This window comes from Zootoca vivipara, chromosome 6 (assembly GCF_963506605.1).
Source record: "Zootoca vivipara chromosome 6, rZooViv1.1, whole genome shotgun sequence".
Classification (NCBI taxonomy): domain Eukaryota; kingdom Metazoa; phylum Chordata; class Lepidosauria; order Squamata; family Lacertidae; genus Zootoca; species Zootoca vivipara.
In genome coordinates, this window is record NC_083281.1 from 97,064,287 (window position 1) to 97,081,161 (window position 16,875).

General features: G+C 45.1%; 1 protein-coding gene across 3 annotated transcripts; it reads left to right on the forward strand.

Annotated features, from left to right (window-relative positions):
• Positions 1-3,106: 3,106 nt before the first annotated feature.
• LOC118087609 (small serum protein 5) lies at positions 3,107-12,846 on the forward strand. Of its 3 annotated transcripts, none has more exons than XM_035120414.1 (4): positions 3,107-3,265; positions 10,730-10,823; positions 11,574-11,703; positions 12,676-12,846. In XM_035120414.1, exons 1-4 carry the CDS (start codon positions 3,122-3,124, stop codon positions 12,779-12,781), a joined length of 474 nt encoding a protein of 157 aa, XP_034976305.1. In that variant the 5' UTR covers positions 3,107-3,121; the 3' UTR covers positions 12,782-12,846. The 3 variants fall into 3 exon arrangements, with proteins under 3 accessions (XP_034976305.1, XP_034976306.1, XP_034976307.1); XM_035120415.2 differs by lacking the exon at positions 3,107-3,265 and adding an exon at positions 8,231-8,388; XM_035120416.1 differs by lacking the exon at positions 3,107-3,265 and adding an exon at positions 9,623-9,646.
• Positions 12,847-16,875: the final 4,029 nt, after the last annotated feature.

Below are 16,875 nucleotides of genomic sequence, written 5' to 3' on the forward strand. Positions count from 1 at the left end.
ACATGGCCACTGATGTATTAAAAGAAATATTAAACAATACAATAATGTCTGGCTCATAAGATCAAGCCTCTTGATGACTGCTAGTTGTTCATCCTGAGGGAGATTCCTAAAGGAGCTGAGAAAATCCTCTTCCAAAGGATTTACAGAATGCTCAGGTTCCTGAAGATGATTGTCTAAGGGAATCAGCTGTTCCTTTTGGCTCTCCTGGTTGTTTTGATGTTGAGCATGAATCTGCGAGTTCAACTCGGGCATGTCTATTTCCACTCCACCTGTCGTATTTTCTTGCAATGTCGCTACTTCTATTGGGGATCCAGGCCTTGGTTTTATAGGCCCCTCTGTAGCACCAATCCTCAACTTACATAAAGGTGCAACAATAGAATTGTGAAAAACCCGGGTTGGAAAAACTCCTCTGCTTGACAATCTAAGTTTCAGCTTGTGAATCAGTGAGGGTAGCCTAGTAGAGGGAAAAGTTAACATAATTTTTTGGATTTGATTTGTGATGTTCAAGGATTCAGTCCCAACTAAGTCGATCTCTGTGAGTCCAATACTAAGTAAGTCTGATAAATGTTGTCTGGAACGCTGGAAACCTTTCCAATTAGGGGTTTGATCTAGTCTACCACGAATTATCATGCAGATCTTTTTTGGTTGGAAGATTAAATAGGAAGATTTTGTTTTAAAGGCCTCTACGCATTCTCCGTCGAGCTTAGGGGTCTGCTCTTCTTGTCGCTGTTTCACTTTGGTGCTTGCCTGCTTGTTATTAGTTGATAAACTGTGGACCTCTTTAGATAGTTGGGTTATTTGAGAGGCAATACCTCTAATTTGTTGGAAGATATGCTCAACCGTTAATTGGGTGCTCTCCCAACTTGTTATTCCTTCCTCGCTTAAAGGCACAGGGTCAGCTTGCCCCATCGTTGGATCCAGTTCTGCGCTCCCACCCTGAGTATTCTCCTCATCCTCACAATCATCTTCAAGGGGAGAGAAACGGTTTTTTGTTGGGATTGTAAAAGCAGATTTGTTAAAGAAATCCTCCAATTTAGATTGCTTGGAAGCAGGTAATGAATCTGCTTCCTCTGAGTCCCTGTTGCGTATACTAGCAGGCATAGTATTGCGGTGGAAAGTAAACAAGGAAAAGTTTCCTTAACCAAAGAAAAGAAGAGGTAGAAAGCGCTCAGTTTGTTCAGTTTAGGAGCTTCACTGTGGTGACTGCCAGGAGTTCCAGGAGCAAAGTAAAAAAGGGAGCCGGCGGTTGATATCTAGCAGCTGGCGACCTGCCCAGGATACTTCATGGAGCTTGCCCAGGGTGTTTCTCATAGCATAGAAGAGGGTGCTGATAAAATCTTAGTAGGGTGGTAAATTTAAAAGTTTAAAAGAAGAAAATAAAAGAGGAAAATTTACTTCCCTGGGTGGCAGTTGATACTCTTTACAGTCCTGTTACCAGCAGAGCTCCGAAGCCTGCTTGCTACTCCGTCGCCATCTTGACTCCTCCTCCATGTGAAGCAAGTGCTCTGTCACTGAACCAGTGACTTCCATATGGGGCCACTGCTGAAAAAACCCATTCCCTAATATTGGTTTGCTTCATATCTCTCATAGATGGGCCAGAGACCTGAATGGGCAACAGTACAGCCTGCATAGTTTTGTATTGCTGTAGGCTGCGGTGGGGAACCTCTGGCCCACAGGCCAAAATTGGTACAGCATGGGTCCCAATTTGGCCCACAAGTCTGCATTCCCCAAACCATGCCCAGGTGCCCTACATCTGTGGCATCAGGTGCCAAGGCAGCTAGAGACCTGGCTGGGTTGGCTGGATCTTAGCTGCACAGCCTATTCTTGTAGAAAGCAGCTTTACCAGCCTGGTGCTTGGTGTTTCTGAAGGAGCAAGCGCAGGGCTTGCAAAATGCTTTGCACAGCACTTCTCAAGTGCCTGACGGTGAGGTTGCAAAGCTTGGGAGGCACCATGCAAGGGTTTGGGTAGCCGCATTGACCCACAGATACCTGGCACATAGGGCCACTGGTCCCACAACTCCCAGTGTAGGTGCTCCTCCTAAGATCCTGGTTCCAAACTGCTAAGGCAAGGATGGGGGACCTGTGGCCCTCCAGAATGGACTCCAATTCCCATCAGTTGCACTCCAACAACTTCTGCTTCCATGGCTTCCCCACAACTGCATGAATGACCAGACTTGGAAAGTGATCAAGCAGCTAGCATATGTGGCAGAACTGGTATAATCTGTTCTGAAGATTCTTGATTAGCGCCAGCCTTCTTGATGCCCTATTTTGCACCCACTGAAGTTTCTGAACAGTCCCGGTGGCCACCCCAGCCCAGATGTATGCGTCATGGTGGCAAGGTCATTACTCTCTAGATAAGGTCACAGATGGTGAAACAGTCAAAGCCGGTAAAGGTCACTCCTGGCCATTGATGTCACTTGTGTCTCCACTCAGAGGGCCAAATACAGGCCCAGACTATGCAACTGACTCTTCCGAAGGAGTCTACCCCATCAACACTTTAACCATAGTTCAACCTAGAAATGATCGTATTTTATTAACATTTCATGTCACCCATGATGAATCTGGGATTCCAGATGGAGCAGCAGAAATGCTAACTCATCAGTCATCGAACTGTTAGTGTTCCTGGTACTGCTGCCCACAGCTGACGCATCTGTTTTGGACTCAGCCCTATCCTGCTAGTTTATGAGAATATCCTGCTTGGACTTTGGCCTCTCCTTATCAGCAAATGGAGGTAGTATGACTCTGCCAGGGACTACAAGTATCTTTGCACAAAATAAACAGCAGATTAGTCAGAAACAAGTATATAATTTGCATGAACAGGTTTTGTTTGCATTATCCACAACAGTAGAACTAAATGGTTGTTCAGTTTATCTCACCAGCTTCTGTACTGTGTGTTGAAAGTACTTTAGAAATAAGTAATCAAAGTAAGCACCTACAACAAAATGTTGCAGTGTATCCCCAGCCTCTGAGAGCATGACTTATGTTTTTTTGGGGGGGGCAGTCGGCTTGCAACAGCTGGTTGTATCACTGATTGGGCAACAGGAGGTTTTCAGGAGGAGACCTTTGCCCCACTCTTTCCTACTCATTTACAATTTCCCCTGCTGTGGTACATATTGCTAAAATGCTGTTTGGGTCTGGTTGTCAGTCGAGAGCCTGCTTTTATTGTGACCAAGTGAGGAAGAGGGGAAGGAAAAAGATACTGTCACAACATGCACTCCTATTTTTGAGTGGTGGCAGGTTTCAAGGATCCCAACTCATATCCAAGGTTAGTGTCCTTAGGGTGAAGGTCACTGGAGTCTGATGACATTTGTGTTGGCAAGGGTGTTTGGGGGGCAGTTTGAGGGGGAGGTCAGGTGTGCCATCTCATGGTGTCCATAGGTCCAAGAGACATGAATGGCGAGGGAGGTGCTGCAGTGACTTGCAACACCTGTACCATGTTTGTCTTCCTTTCTGGGAACGTGCAAAACTACATCTGTAGCAAATGGTAAAGATGAAGGACCCCTGGACAGTTAAGTCCAGTCAAAGGTGACTATGGGGTGCAGCGATCATCTTGCTTTTCAGGCTGAGGGAGCTGGTGTTTGTCCACAGACAGCTTTCTGACGCACAGAGGACCATAACAAGTGCCAGAGCGCATGGAAATGCCGTTTACCTTCCTGCCACAGCGGTACCTATTTATCTACTCATGTTGGTATGCTTTTGAACTGCTAGGCTGGCAGAAACTGGGACACAGCAAGTGGAGTTCAGCCCATTGCGTGGATTCAAACTGCTGACCTTCCAATCGGCAAGCCCAAGAGGCTCAGAGAGATGCGGGTGGCGCTGTGGTCTAAACCACTGAGCCTCTTGGGCTTGCTGATTGGAACGTTGGTGGTTCAAATTTGCACAACAGTGAGCTCCTGTTGCTCTGTCCCAGCTCCTGCCAACCTAGCAGTTTCAAAGCATACCAGTGCAAGTAGATAGGTACGGCAATAAATAAATAAATAAATACAGCTGCGGCAGGAAGGTAAACAGCTTTTCTATGCACTTGTCACAGTCCTCTGTGCGCCAGTAGCAGTTTAGTCATGCTGGCCACATGACCCCGAAAGCTGTCTGTGGACAAATGTCAGCTCCCTTGGCCTGAAAAGCGAGATGAGCACCACACCCCATAGTCGCCTTTGACTGGACTTAACCATCCAGGGGTCCTTTACCTTTTTACCTGCAGCAAAGGCAAACTGGTTGTCTTGCTGGAAGAGAAGGTACAACAACTTGAGGCCTGCCAATGCACACCTTGAGTTATCCGGCAAGATGAGGGATTTATTGACAGGGTAGAGCATGCTGTCCTGGAACAGTGACACAAGGAGGTGGGGTGCCCCTGGGGAGGAGGAAACATGGCACAGAACCATGTTTGTTCTGCCAGAATGCTGTGTCACTGGAGTTGCAAAATCAATTCCATGACCTCACCTCAGGCACTGCTTCTGGGACAGAAGCTGCAGACTTCCAAACATACCGAGGTGGCTGTGGAAGGTATGGGGCACTGAATGACTCCTGTCACTCCTCAGAGGAGGAGGAGGCGAGGGGTGGTGATAGCTGACTCCCTACTGAGGGGAACAGAGGCAGCTGTGTGTGGAGGTAAGAGGTTGCCCTGGGAGCTGTGCTGTCTTCCAGGTGCTAACATCCAAGATGTGACAGAGAAGTTGCCAAGTCTTAACAAGCCCTCTGGCCAAACCCCCTTCTTTCTGATTCATGTGGGTACAAACGATACAGTCAGACACAGCTTTCAACATACAGCAAGCGACTGTGAAACTCTGGGCTTTAGGGCAGAGGGGTGGGGAGTCATGAGGTTCAGGCGAGAGAGAGAATGAGGAAAGAGAAAGCCATACATTTGCATTCAGTAAAATGGATCCTCTTGAATCAAATCAATCTCTGATTTGAAAAGATTTGACTTGGTCCTCCTGAAACCGCGTGTTTTGTTCAGTGTTGAAATGGTAGAAAAACATAGACAAAAATTATGGATTTCTATGGATCCACATCCCCCCCCCCAAGTGATCTGTTATGATTGGCTTGAAGAAGAATCCCCTGAATCCCTAGATCCAGATGCGAGGCATACATTCTCTGATAAGAGAGCCCCAGCAGTGGTTTAAATCACAAAACATGCAACTTAGTAAAGCATGGAAATATGGGCTGTTAGACCTTTAGAATATCCAATTTCTAATTCGCTTTCAAAGCTTCCCCTTTAGCATAGAAAAGACCACAAAGTTGATTTTATTTCTATTTATTTATTTATTTATTTATTAAATAAATATGCATACTGCCCTTCATTTAAGGATCTCAGGGCAGTTCACAGCATAGAAATACAAAATAAAAAGACAGAATGAAAAGAACAAGAACAAAACAAACCCATAACCGCCCTCCCACAATTTAAGGATGAGTATACAGTTCGAATCCTCGTGACGGGGTGAGTTCCCGTTGCTCGGTCCCAGCTCCTGCCAACCTTGCAGTTTGAAAGCATTTCAAAGTGCAAGTAGATATATAGGTAGGTAAATAGCAATGTAAACGGCATTTCCGTGTGCTGCTCTGGTTTGCCAGAAGCAGCTTAGTCATGCTGGCCACATGACCTGGAAGCTGTACGCCAGCTCCCTCGGCCAATAAAGCGAGATGAGCTCCGCAACCCCAGAGTCGGTCATGACTGGACCTAATGGTCAGGGGTCCCTTTACCTTTTATACAAGTACATTTAATCTCAAACTTGTTAAAAGTCAGATTCATGTGCTTTTCCATACAGCAGCAAGAAAACACAGGTAGAAAAACATAATTACAGAACTTGGAAAAAGGTTTCTAAAAACGTGGTCTGGGCTTGGAGCAATTAGCCCAATGTCTTCTCTGGTTGGATTCACATGGTGGAAGAAAGTGGACAACAGGATTTTGCTGACCCTTCGCCACTCAGTGAGAGGGGGTATGACCTAGGCAAGCTCTGGCAAAACAGCTTACTCTATGCTTTTAACCCTTTCATGCATTAACTAGAGGTAAACATGTGGGTTATATGAGGCTAAATTTCCCACAGGATCTCCTCAAAACCACCCTCAAATCATAGGTCACATGTCCACAGATGTTTTGTTGGCCCCTTTATTGTCATTCATTCTAAAACTCTGTAAGCAAAGGTGGATTTAGGGCAGTGTGAGTGGTGGGGTTGTACCAGGCGCACAGGCAAGAAGCGTGCCTTCTCAAAGCCTAGTAAGATGGCGGAAAGGAGGCGTGAGGCCTCTGACAGGGTCCTAGAGTCCTCCTACCTCCTTCTCAAAGCTGCAAGGGCTGTTGGGGGGAGGGTGACAAATGGTCCTGCACAAGCTGGCAAAATACCAAGTGTGGCGATCAGCCTAAACGTTAAGCCTGGTTACTAAGGGTTAAATAAAATAGAACTGTTAGAACCCAAGGGGGAGGGCTCTGGCTGAGTATAAAAACCCCCACCCCTGGAGTCAGAGAGTGAGTTGGTAGTCAGTTGGTTGAGGTAGTCATAGAATCATAGAATCGTAGAGTTGGAAGAGACCACAAGGGCCATCCAGTCCAACCCCCTGCCAAGCAGGAAACACCATCAAAGCATTCTTGACATATGGCTGTCAAGCCTCTGCTTAAAGACCTCCAAAGAAGGAGACTCCACCACACTCCTTGGCAGCAAATCCCACTGTCAAACAGCTCTTACTGTCAGGAAGTTCTTCCTAATGTTTAGGTGGAATCTTCTTTCTTGTAATTTGAATCCATTGCTCCATGTCCGCTTCTCTGGAGCAGCAGAAAACAACATTTCTCCCTCCTCTATATGACATCCTTTTATATATTTGAACATAGCTATCATATCACCCCTTAACCTTCTCTTTTCCAGGCTAAACATACCCAGCTCCCTAAGCTGTTCCTCATAAGGCATTGTTTCCAGGCCTTTGACCATTTTGGTTGCCCTCTTCTGGACACGTTCCAGCTTGTCAGTATCCTTCTTGAACTGTGGTGCCCAGAACTGGACACAGTACTCCAGGTGAGGTCTGACCAGAGCAGAATACAGTGGTACTATTACTTCCCTTGATCTAGATGCTATACTCCTAGTCGGTTGGAGTTAGTCGGTTGGTTGTTGATAGAGAGAGAGAGATGGTTTTAAACATTGAGGTGAAGCATAGATGGTGGATTATAATCAGTCAGGATAGAGAGTTTGTGAGCTTATGTACAAATATATATTTAGTTGTCTTTAGCGGTAATAGGCCGGTAATAGTATTAATTAGAGGTAATAGGCCGGTATAGGAAACATCTGTAATTTGGAACATTCTAAGACTTATACTGAAACCATTACGCTTATGTACGCACAATAAAGCAACATCTTTTTACTTTCACATTATCCTGGTCTGAAGTGTTTTGAGTGACAGCAGATATTTATTTTGTCGTTGGCGCATCATCAATAGACCGTAAAACGTCCGGGGGTGTTGCGCAGGTCAGGGTGACCGCGACACCAAGGTTCGCCCCTGCTGTGAGGAAATGTACCTTAGATCACATGACTCAAAGTCATATTTTTGGTTTGTCGCTTTTCAATAAAGTCAATGAGCAATATTCCAATCTGGAAACAACCACTTGGTAGTTGCATTCAGCTGAGCCGCACCCTGTCGTGAACATAGAGGGATAACATCAGTGTGCTTCCTGTTCCTTCCATTGTCATTACAATGCGTCACATTAGGATACATTCACCACAACTCAATCCAGAAATGTCTGAATTTCACAGATGGGAGAAATTATATTCTGAGCAGGGCCATTTTAAGCATATCCAGCGCCGTGGTGCAAAGATCCCTCTGGCACCGGTGGGCCCCCGTTTCCCAGAGTTGTCGACCTTTTTCAGGGAGGGAACACCAGCAGAGGTGGAGGAAGCCTCCTGGTGCTGCCAGCGAAGCATCCTGTGCGACTAGCGTCTATTGGTAAGACGCCCCTGATTCTGAGTCACTCATCAGTGAGGCCAGTCCAGTCACTAAGCCTGCCTCCCGTCTGGCTTTATCGTGCCTGACCAGCTCACCACCGCCACATTCCCTGGATTATTTACAACCCCCACCTTGCCTGGGTGTGTTTTTCTCAAGCATTTGTGAAGGGACTCAGAGCCTCCCATTTATGCAGATATTTCTCCAGAAAACAAACTTCAAGAGAGTCTGGTGCCAACATTTTCTTCCAGTCAGTGCTCTTAAAAAAAAAAAAAAAACCGGTGTGTTTGCTTTGGCACATTAGTTCGCCCAGAACAGCAATGCAAGGGAGGCGTTTCCATGTTTCCCTTTCCCCATGTCTGCATAAATTTGGAGATGTGAGTCCACTCCAGGCATTGGAAGGGAAAACAGCTGTAGGTGTCATTTCTCACCAAGAAGAGTTTCCCACCAGCTGAGGACAGAGAAGCCAGGATGGTAAGTGACACTCTATTTTTTTTGTCCCGCTGATCCTAAAAAGGTGTGACAGGGTGTTTGTTAAGGTAAAAATAAGATAATTGAAGTATGATATAGAAATTACTAAGGATGATATATAATGAAACACAGTTAGGAGGGATACGAGGAAGTCAAAATTGTTATGATATATGAATGATAAATATGGTTTCTTTTTCTTTTTGTATATTGTTTGGTATTTTCTATTTTTGTGTTTTATGTGTTTTTTGTATCTTTGTGTTTTATGTGTTTTTCAGTTTTATAAAGCCAATAATTTTTTTTAAAAAAAAAAAGTGTGAAAGGATTTACTAGAGAGGCAGGTTTATGCTAAGAGAAGTCAAAATTAGAAGGATGAGGTTTTTGAAAAGTTCCTTGCTTTCTCTGACTCCTGATCCATCTAGAATGCACCTCTTTCTCCTTCTTGACCCATTAGCCACCACTGCAGCTTTCTTTAGAGACCAGGAAAAGGGATAGAGCAAAGTAAACTATATTCAAATCAAATTAAAAGAATTCTTTAAAAAGATAGTTAAAAATACTCTTCTTAAAAACCTAAAAACTCCCTTAAAAGAATCAAGATTCAAAAAAAGATATATGATCTAAGGAAGTCTTTAAAAGAATCCTTCCAAAAAGAATTAAAAAATTATACTGTAGCGCCTTAGAGACCAACTGAGTAGTTTTAGGTATAAGCTAAGATACCTAAGGAACGCAGGTGGCGCTGTGGGTTAAACCACTGAGCCTAGGGCTTGCTGATCAGAAGGTTGGCGGTTCGAATCCCTGCGATGGGGTGAGCTCCCGTTGCTCGGTCCCAGCTCCTGCCAACCTAGCAGTTCGAAAGCACATCAAAGTGCAAGTAGATAAATAGGTACCGCTACAGCGGGAAGGTAAACGACATTTCCATGTGCTGCTCTGGTTCGCCAGAAGCGGCTTTGACATGCTGGCCACATGACCTGGAAGCTGTATACCGGCTCCCTCGGTCAATAATGCAAGATGAGCGTGCAACCCCAGAGTCGATGACGACTGGACCTAATGGTCAGGGGTCCCTTTACCTTTAAGATACCTGAGGAAGTATGCATACACATGAAATAGTCTCTTTAACTATATTTAAAAAGAATTGTTTTAATTTTATTTGACTACGGCAGACCAACACGGCTACCTACTTGAATCTATATTCAAATCCTTAAACTTCTGAGAATAGAATCCAGACATTCCTCGTGAAGCATTGGAAGTGATTCTTTGGATCATGGTACAGAAGAAATCCTGTCTAATTAGTATGAGTAACTGTGTTTGAAGGTTGCTTTTTTAATTTAAAAGTTGCCATCCCTAGCCACTCTCTCTCTCTCCGGTTTGCAAGTCCCTCTCTCTCTCTCTCTCTCTCTCTCTCTCTCTCTCTCTCTCTTTCTCTCTCTCTCTCTCTCTCTCTCACACACACACACACACACATTCAGTTTAATACCATACTAACCCTAACTGCAATCCTAACTCGAGCTCCAACCCTCACCCTCACCTTAGCTCCAATCCTAACCTTAGCCATTCATGTATTGCTGTCTCATAGAGTCATAGAATTGTAGAGTTGAAAGGGACCCTGAGAATTGTAGAGTTGAAAGGGACCCTGAGGGTCATCTACCTGCTACAATGCAGGAATCCTGCCCACAGCCGCCCCTGGGTGGGCTCAAACCACCAGCCGCCTGCTTAACAGACAGATGCACCGACCTATTGCAGCCCTCAGACACAGAAACCTCTTCACACACCAGAGTTGACCACTGACAGCCTTACAACCCAGAGTATCCATAGACACTGTGTGCTGATATATTTTTTTAAAAACAAAAACCAAACTTCTGAGCAGTTGGAATTAAGCTCAACTTAATTACTTGGGACTCATTACAATAACCTGAGCATCACCCTGTGCTTTAATGTAAATAATCATTTATCTCTGAGTGTTCCTCTCTTTGCTGTGGCTAAGAATCAAATACTGATGGACTGGCAAAATCAATGTTTCTGAGGTATTGAATGCTATGGGTTTGGGGGGGGAGGCAATTTACTTTATAAAAACCCCCACTAAGTATAAAATGACCCAACTCAGCTACTCAAGTGTATAAGCTTAATGTAGAGGGAATTTTTCAAAGGCCTTGGGTTCAATCCAGTGTGAATCATACCCAGAGTAGATCCATTGAAATGGATGGCCAAGACTAACTTAGGCACATTAATTTCAGTGGCTCTGCTCTGACTCAGATTTAGTCACATACAATCCATTTTAAACAGAAAGAGAGGCTCTAAATGAAAATATATGATAACACCATCTTGAACGATTTGTGTGTCTCTTTTGCAGAAAATCCTCTTGAGCCTGACTGCCTTGTCTTTCACACTTGCCTTGTGTCAGGGATACTGCATGCGTAGCCAGCATGAAGCAGAGATTAAAGATGGTAAGTAAACAGCAACGTAATGTTGATAAGCAACCTATTCATGGCCAAATAATTATTTAATGTTTGGGAAATGTGTTCCCGACTAGAGATTAGGGGGAAATGCACCCCATTCATTTTTAGCATACACCTACCAAATTTGCTCTTGCAGAACCAGAAAACAGACCAAAATGCAGCTATCCTTCAAATTTTACACTTCTCCAGATGTTATGATGCTGCTCAGAGTCTAAAATGACATAACGCTGCTACCGTCTCATCTTCTGATTGATACGTCCCTGGTTAAGCTCTTATTTTTGTTGTGTATTTTGTGTTTTTTAGATTGTATTTTTATGTTGTGAACTGCCCTGAGGATGGTATATAAATAGTAATAATAATAACTGATGGGCATTGAAACGGACAGATTCCCCCATCCATAGGGCAGCCCTATTCACTCCCCACCCTGTTTTAAGCTTGTAACCACCGCCTGCAGACGCAAGCAAGAGATTCCATGGCCGCAGTCTAAGCAAGATAGGAGCCCAGGGTCACTACCTTTCTTGCCAGCAACTAGGACACGCAAGAATGTCTGGAAATGCTTTACCTATTATATTTTTGTGTATCAGGCTGATGTCGGTAGCATAGGAGGAGCTGAGCAAGTGGGAAATTTGCAGTCACTGTACTTCTCTTGCGCAGTCTTTGCATTGGGCTGAGCAGTAGCTTCTGATTGCATGAGCTGTTTGGGGGCGGATGTTAAATGTATAGGATTTCTCTCCCTAGGTCAGCAAGTGGTACCCACCGAGTGTACCGATTTCAATGATGGGAGCAAGCATCCATTAGGCTCTAAGTGGAATACAGCGGGGTGCATGGAATGCACATGTAGTGGAAGTGGAATGGAATGCTGTTCCAGGTAGGCCAAGGCCCAGAATGGCACTGGGTCTATTAATCTCTTTCAAATTATTTTGCCCTGTTCTCTCTAGAAGACCTTCTGCTTAATAAACATTCATGGGCGGCATTAGCTGAAGTTGGGTGTCCCAATGAATCTATAATTTGAAGATAGGTTGCATAAAATTGTTGCCTACATTTCCTTGAACCAAAAAGTGAATTGATTCAGGGGTGTACCCAGGATCAAAACTTCAGTTTTTGGAGGGGGAAAGTGCTGGTTATGGTCTGTAAAATACGTTAATTTTTTGCTTCTAGGGGGGCAGGTGCCCCCCCTGCCACCCTGGGTACGCCCATGAATTGATTAATTAATTAAGATATTTATAGACTTTATAGAGAGCAGAATCATGAAATTTGATCAGGTAACAAGTCTGAGCATGTCCAGAGTGCCTTTCCAATTATCCGATGACCAGGCATTCACTGCATGGAAGCTTGGACTTTGGGATCTCCCCGAGTCTCAGATCCTCTCATCCAGAGACCACCTGGGAATTGGTGCTGGGGAGAGGGATCCCAATGACCCGATGGAACAGGATCCCTCCCCTTTCTTCCACCTTCCTGTCTCCTTCTGTATCCCTCCTGGCTGGCCTCTTGGTTTCGCACCAACATTTTGCTACACCCTTTTTTTGGCATGGGTGCTGCCCTCAACCACCGCAAACATATTGGGGGGGGAGGGTCATCGTACAGCAACATGCAATGGCATATTGTGCAAGACATGTCCTTTGTACATTCAGCTTAGATTCCCCAGGTGAATTTGGCCTCAGGGCAAATGTTTTCTAAGGGCCTGGTTTTCCATGGATCGAGCAAACATCTTGCAAAACTGCTTTTCTGCCGGGTAGCTCCAATCATTCTTGGCACGTCCTAAGCGAGCAGGAGAAAGGAGCACCCCTCTACAAGATCTTCAGGGAAACCTTATTTACACATTTTTCTTCTTCTTCTTTAGGTACGGTGGTACTGCCGAAGTTGAGGGATGTAAAGCAGTGGTAAATCCAAAAACATGTAAATATGAGTTCTATAAACTGGATGATCCCTCCAAACCCTGTTTCTGAGCTTTACAAATCCCACCTAAATTCCTTTCATGTAAGAGAATCTGAATAAATCAGTCATATGTGCATTTCTGTGTGTCTCTATTGTCTTTGCTTGATATCACTACTTGCAGAATTTGAGACATATAGTGATAGTGATCGTGACAGTGATAGGCATGCCTATCTCAGCTATCAGCAGATATTTAGATTCTAATGAATTATTAAATATATATCTCATGTAATTTTTTAGTTAGCCATGCTAAAAACACACCTACTCTCGTCAAATGCCAACAGCTAACTGGTGGGCGGCGCAGTCACAACTGTTGTACTCACACATCTATAGACATGTTCTAGTGATGTCACGACACGAATAACATTTCTCAAAATTGAAATATTGTGCCCTGTCTCACCCTATTCACACACTTTCAAACAAAAAAACCACTCCGTGGCCAGAGCAGCTGCCTGCCAAAGCAAGGAGGAGGGAAACAGACCCTGACATGTCTGCTCCCTCCTTTTCAAAAAGACCCCTCCCCCCAACACATTATGCTTTATTGGGTCCTCCCTAACAAGAGGGCACATGTTGCGGTCGGACCTGGCAACCTGATAGGGGATGGCAGGATGCCTAGCTATCCCTATGCGTTGGGTATCCCTTTAAGAAGGAATCCATAAACTCATGGTTGGTCTTCCCCGTGCAGGGTTGTGCCCGGAGCCGAGTCCAGGGCTCATCTGGGTGGAGGTCAAGCAGGGCTCCTGCTTGCCACTGTCCCAGGTGTTCACCCAAGGCTGACTTATGGTTGGTGCCCAGATTCAGCACTGCCTGCAATGCTGCAGGAGCTAGCCAAACCAGAGCCTCTGCAACCACTCACTTGATTGTAATCAATAAAGTTGTGGCCTAAATTCTGCCAAAAAGCAAACAAAATTTTTGAATCTTGACTGAATTTATTTCTTGGGGACGGTTAAAAGGTCTCCACACGCAACTTCCTAGAAGGGTTAGAGACTCAACTTAATTCTTATTATATTTGTATACTGCCCTCCATCCAAAGATCTCAGGGCGGTTGACAGCAAAAAAATACAAAATAAAAACACACTCTTGCACTCTCTACAAAGAACTGAGGAACAAGCTCATCACCCCACTTGTACTAACCATCCCAGGGCACCCAACCACTGCCACCATGTCCTTTCTTTTATCAGATCAAAATGAGCAGATAACAGCAAAGGTTGGTAGGTTCATAGCAGGGGCAATCAGAATAAGGGTCACAAACTGACTGCTGATTCAGGACTTTAAATTGTGCTCTTATATCAAATTTGCTTTTCTGCGTATACTGTAATGTTCAATTGCGTGCTGAGGTTCCAAGACATCCCCCCAATAATTTGGCATTAATTTGGCCACAACTTTATTTAAATACAACTGAATGTGAGTGGTTGCTTAGGCATTGGTTCTTGACATCTGTCCCCCGCCTGGGACATATCTGACTCTCACTAGCCTAGTAGGGGAGCCAGTAGGTAAGCACCCTCTGGGTGAGATCGGGGCAGGGGCCCACACCCTTGACCTCATCCTTCAGATGCTCCCCGAGGCTCCTGCATGGCCCTGGCCCCTAACGGGGATAAACGGACAAACATGTAGAGCCACAGGATTCCTTTAAAGGAATACCCCTAAAGGCAGCAGCAACCATGAGGGGCAGGCCCAACCAAAATCTGTACCCCTCCACCATCCAATTTGAACCAATGCCTAACCACCAACCTTACAAGTTGTGACTTATTGCAGCGTAGTAGGCAAAAACCACCTGGCAGCAGCCAATCAGCCAAGTGGCAAAATTTCTACCAGGCCCCTGATCCAAAAAGGGCGACCCCCATGAGAGGCGCAGCAAAGTCAATGCAAGAACGCCTAAAATTAGAGGAGGGCGGGCGGGAGATTTGTTGTGAGCAGCAAAAGTGGAGCTGAAAACTGCTCTCGAAGCATATATAGGGTAAGGCTGTCAATCAATCATTTGCTACATGCAAATTTCCCCAGCAACAGCACACCCACCAATCACACATGTGGCCATCCAAACTGACCCGCCTCTCCAACCCTGGGATGTCTTGTTAACCCTTCTGCAACCCATGTTCTCCTCTAGGGGGAGAACCTGCTTTGTTATTATTATTTATTATTTATACCCCGCCCATTTGGCTGGGTTTCCCCAGCCACTCTTTTTGTTGCTATGGCCATTGGTTAATGTGAATAAAGTTTTATTTATTTATTTAAAACACAAAACACATATTAAAAACAGGAAGAGAAAAACAAAAGAAAAAAGAAAAATACTTCTCCCACCCACTGGACCTCTTGGGGAGGAGGCACATGAAGAAGGGCCTCAGAAGATGATTGTAGGGTCCGGTAGTGTCATGCTTTTGGGAATCAGACCCCTCCAACGATGGCAGCCAAGAGGCAGAGAAACAATGAAAGTTCTTACCAAGCAATTTATTCAATAATTCACAAAGAGCAACAAAGGAATGCAGTCTTCCCTAAATAATGGCATTGCTCCAAGTAAAGTCCCCTCCCCTCCAGGTCTCCCCTATTCTACGTCACTCCTGCATTGGCTAATTTGAGCTTTCTGCCTCTGAGCTCTCTGTTCTACTACTCTCAATGCCCACCTGGCCCTGGAAGGGGTGTGTCTGTCAGGAATCCTTTCCAAGGACACTGAGTCTGTCGGCTGTCTCTCCGCTGGTGCTGCTTATTCTTCCTGCTCTTTTTCTCCCAATATTTCCCAGCTTCTGCCCTCTGCAGCCTCTCAACTATGCCCTTTTCTAAATCTATAGTGCCCTCCTGTTCTCAGGAAGGTTCAGGAGAAGGGGGGGGTCCTCAGCATTCCTCCCCAGTCCAGCCCCTGACCGGTAGGTTCATATGGAGAGAATCAGTCCTTGGTATTGTGATCGTGAGCCATTTAAGGCTGGCAGGCAGCAAAACTGAACAATTAGAGCAGCAAGTGGGTGGATTCTGCATTTCTTCCTCCAGCACGACATATACAGCCCTTTCCAAAAACTCCTCTATGGCTAAAGCAACTGCCTGGCCAGGAGGTGGCAAAGGAGCCCGGCCCCTGGCACTCCTCCCTGCTTTTCAAAGGCCCCTGCCTACAAGAAAATGTCTCCTGCTCCTTTTTGTTAAGCCCTTCCATGGGCAGCAAAGCAAAGAGAAGGCAAATGGCAATGATACCTTTTAGGTCTCCCACTTTTTCAAAAGGCAGCCCAAGCAGGGGAAGTGAAATGGCCTCAACACTTCTCCCACCCTTTTGGATGATGCAAAAAGATGCCCAGGCTTCCAAGAGAGTTGCCACTCCTGCAAATCTTAGGAAGGAAAAGCAAAGAAGCTGTGATCCTACTTATGCTAATGGTAAGACATGCTGGACAATTTCTCCTCTCCCTGGAGAAATTCGAGGAAATCGCACTTTCTCTGCCCACAAATAGGCTGGAGGAATTTTAAATGCTGTTTCAAGTATTTCTGAAGAGGCTTCTGTTTGCCATTCTTCAAAATGAACGCAAACTAAAGTCTGAAGCAAATATTTTCTTCTCTCTAACTTTTTTTGTTGTTGACACATTAGTACACCAGAACTGCAACATGATGGAGCCAGACTCGTCAGCGTAATCTCTGGCCCCATATTAGCATACGTTTGGGAGGCAGATTCCCTGGAGTCACTTGCAAGGAACAGCCCCTGGAGAAGCAGCTGTGTCTTACCTGGAAGAATTTGTTCATCGAAAAGCCAGGATGGTAAGCAGAATTGTAATACTAATACTAATACGAATATGCTATCCAACTGGGTTGTCCCAGCTGCTCTGAGCAGCTTACAACAAATTATAGTTTTATGTGCTAGTGTATCCAACCGTTTCTTACGATTGGGTCTTGTAAAATGCTGGAAAAGTTGCAGTGGGAAGGCAGATTTACACGGATCAGCAGCGAAAGGATAAGGTGCTTGAACATTTCTCTGTCCTCTTTGACCTTTGGTCCATCTACTGCCTGCCCTGCATTCCTCCAGTGCTTGCTGACTTTTTATGCTTTGCTAATGGTTTCTTTGGAGACTTTGCAGAGGATCGTTGTCGCTTTCTGAGTGCAGGATTCAATTTTTCTTTGTGCGAACCTGGGGTCACAC

Coding starts and splice junctions, on each gene's coding strand:
- LOC118087609 (XM_035120414.1), top strand. CDS start 3,122: ATGCTGTTTGGGTCTGGTTGTCAGTCGAGAGCCTGCTTTTATTGTGAC. Junction 3,266..10,729: donor GATCCCAACTCATATCCAAG/GTTAGTGTCCTT, acceptor TCTCTTTTGCAG/AAAATCCTCTTGAGCCTGAC. Junction 10,824..11,573: donor TGAAGCAGAGATTAAAGATG/GTAAGTAAACAG, acceptor TTCTCTCCCTAG/GTCAGCAAGTGGTACCCACC.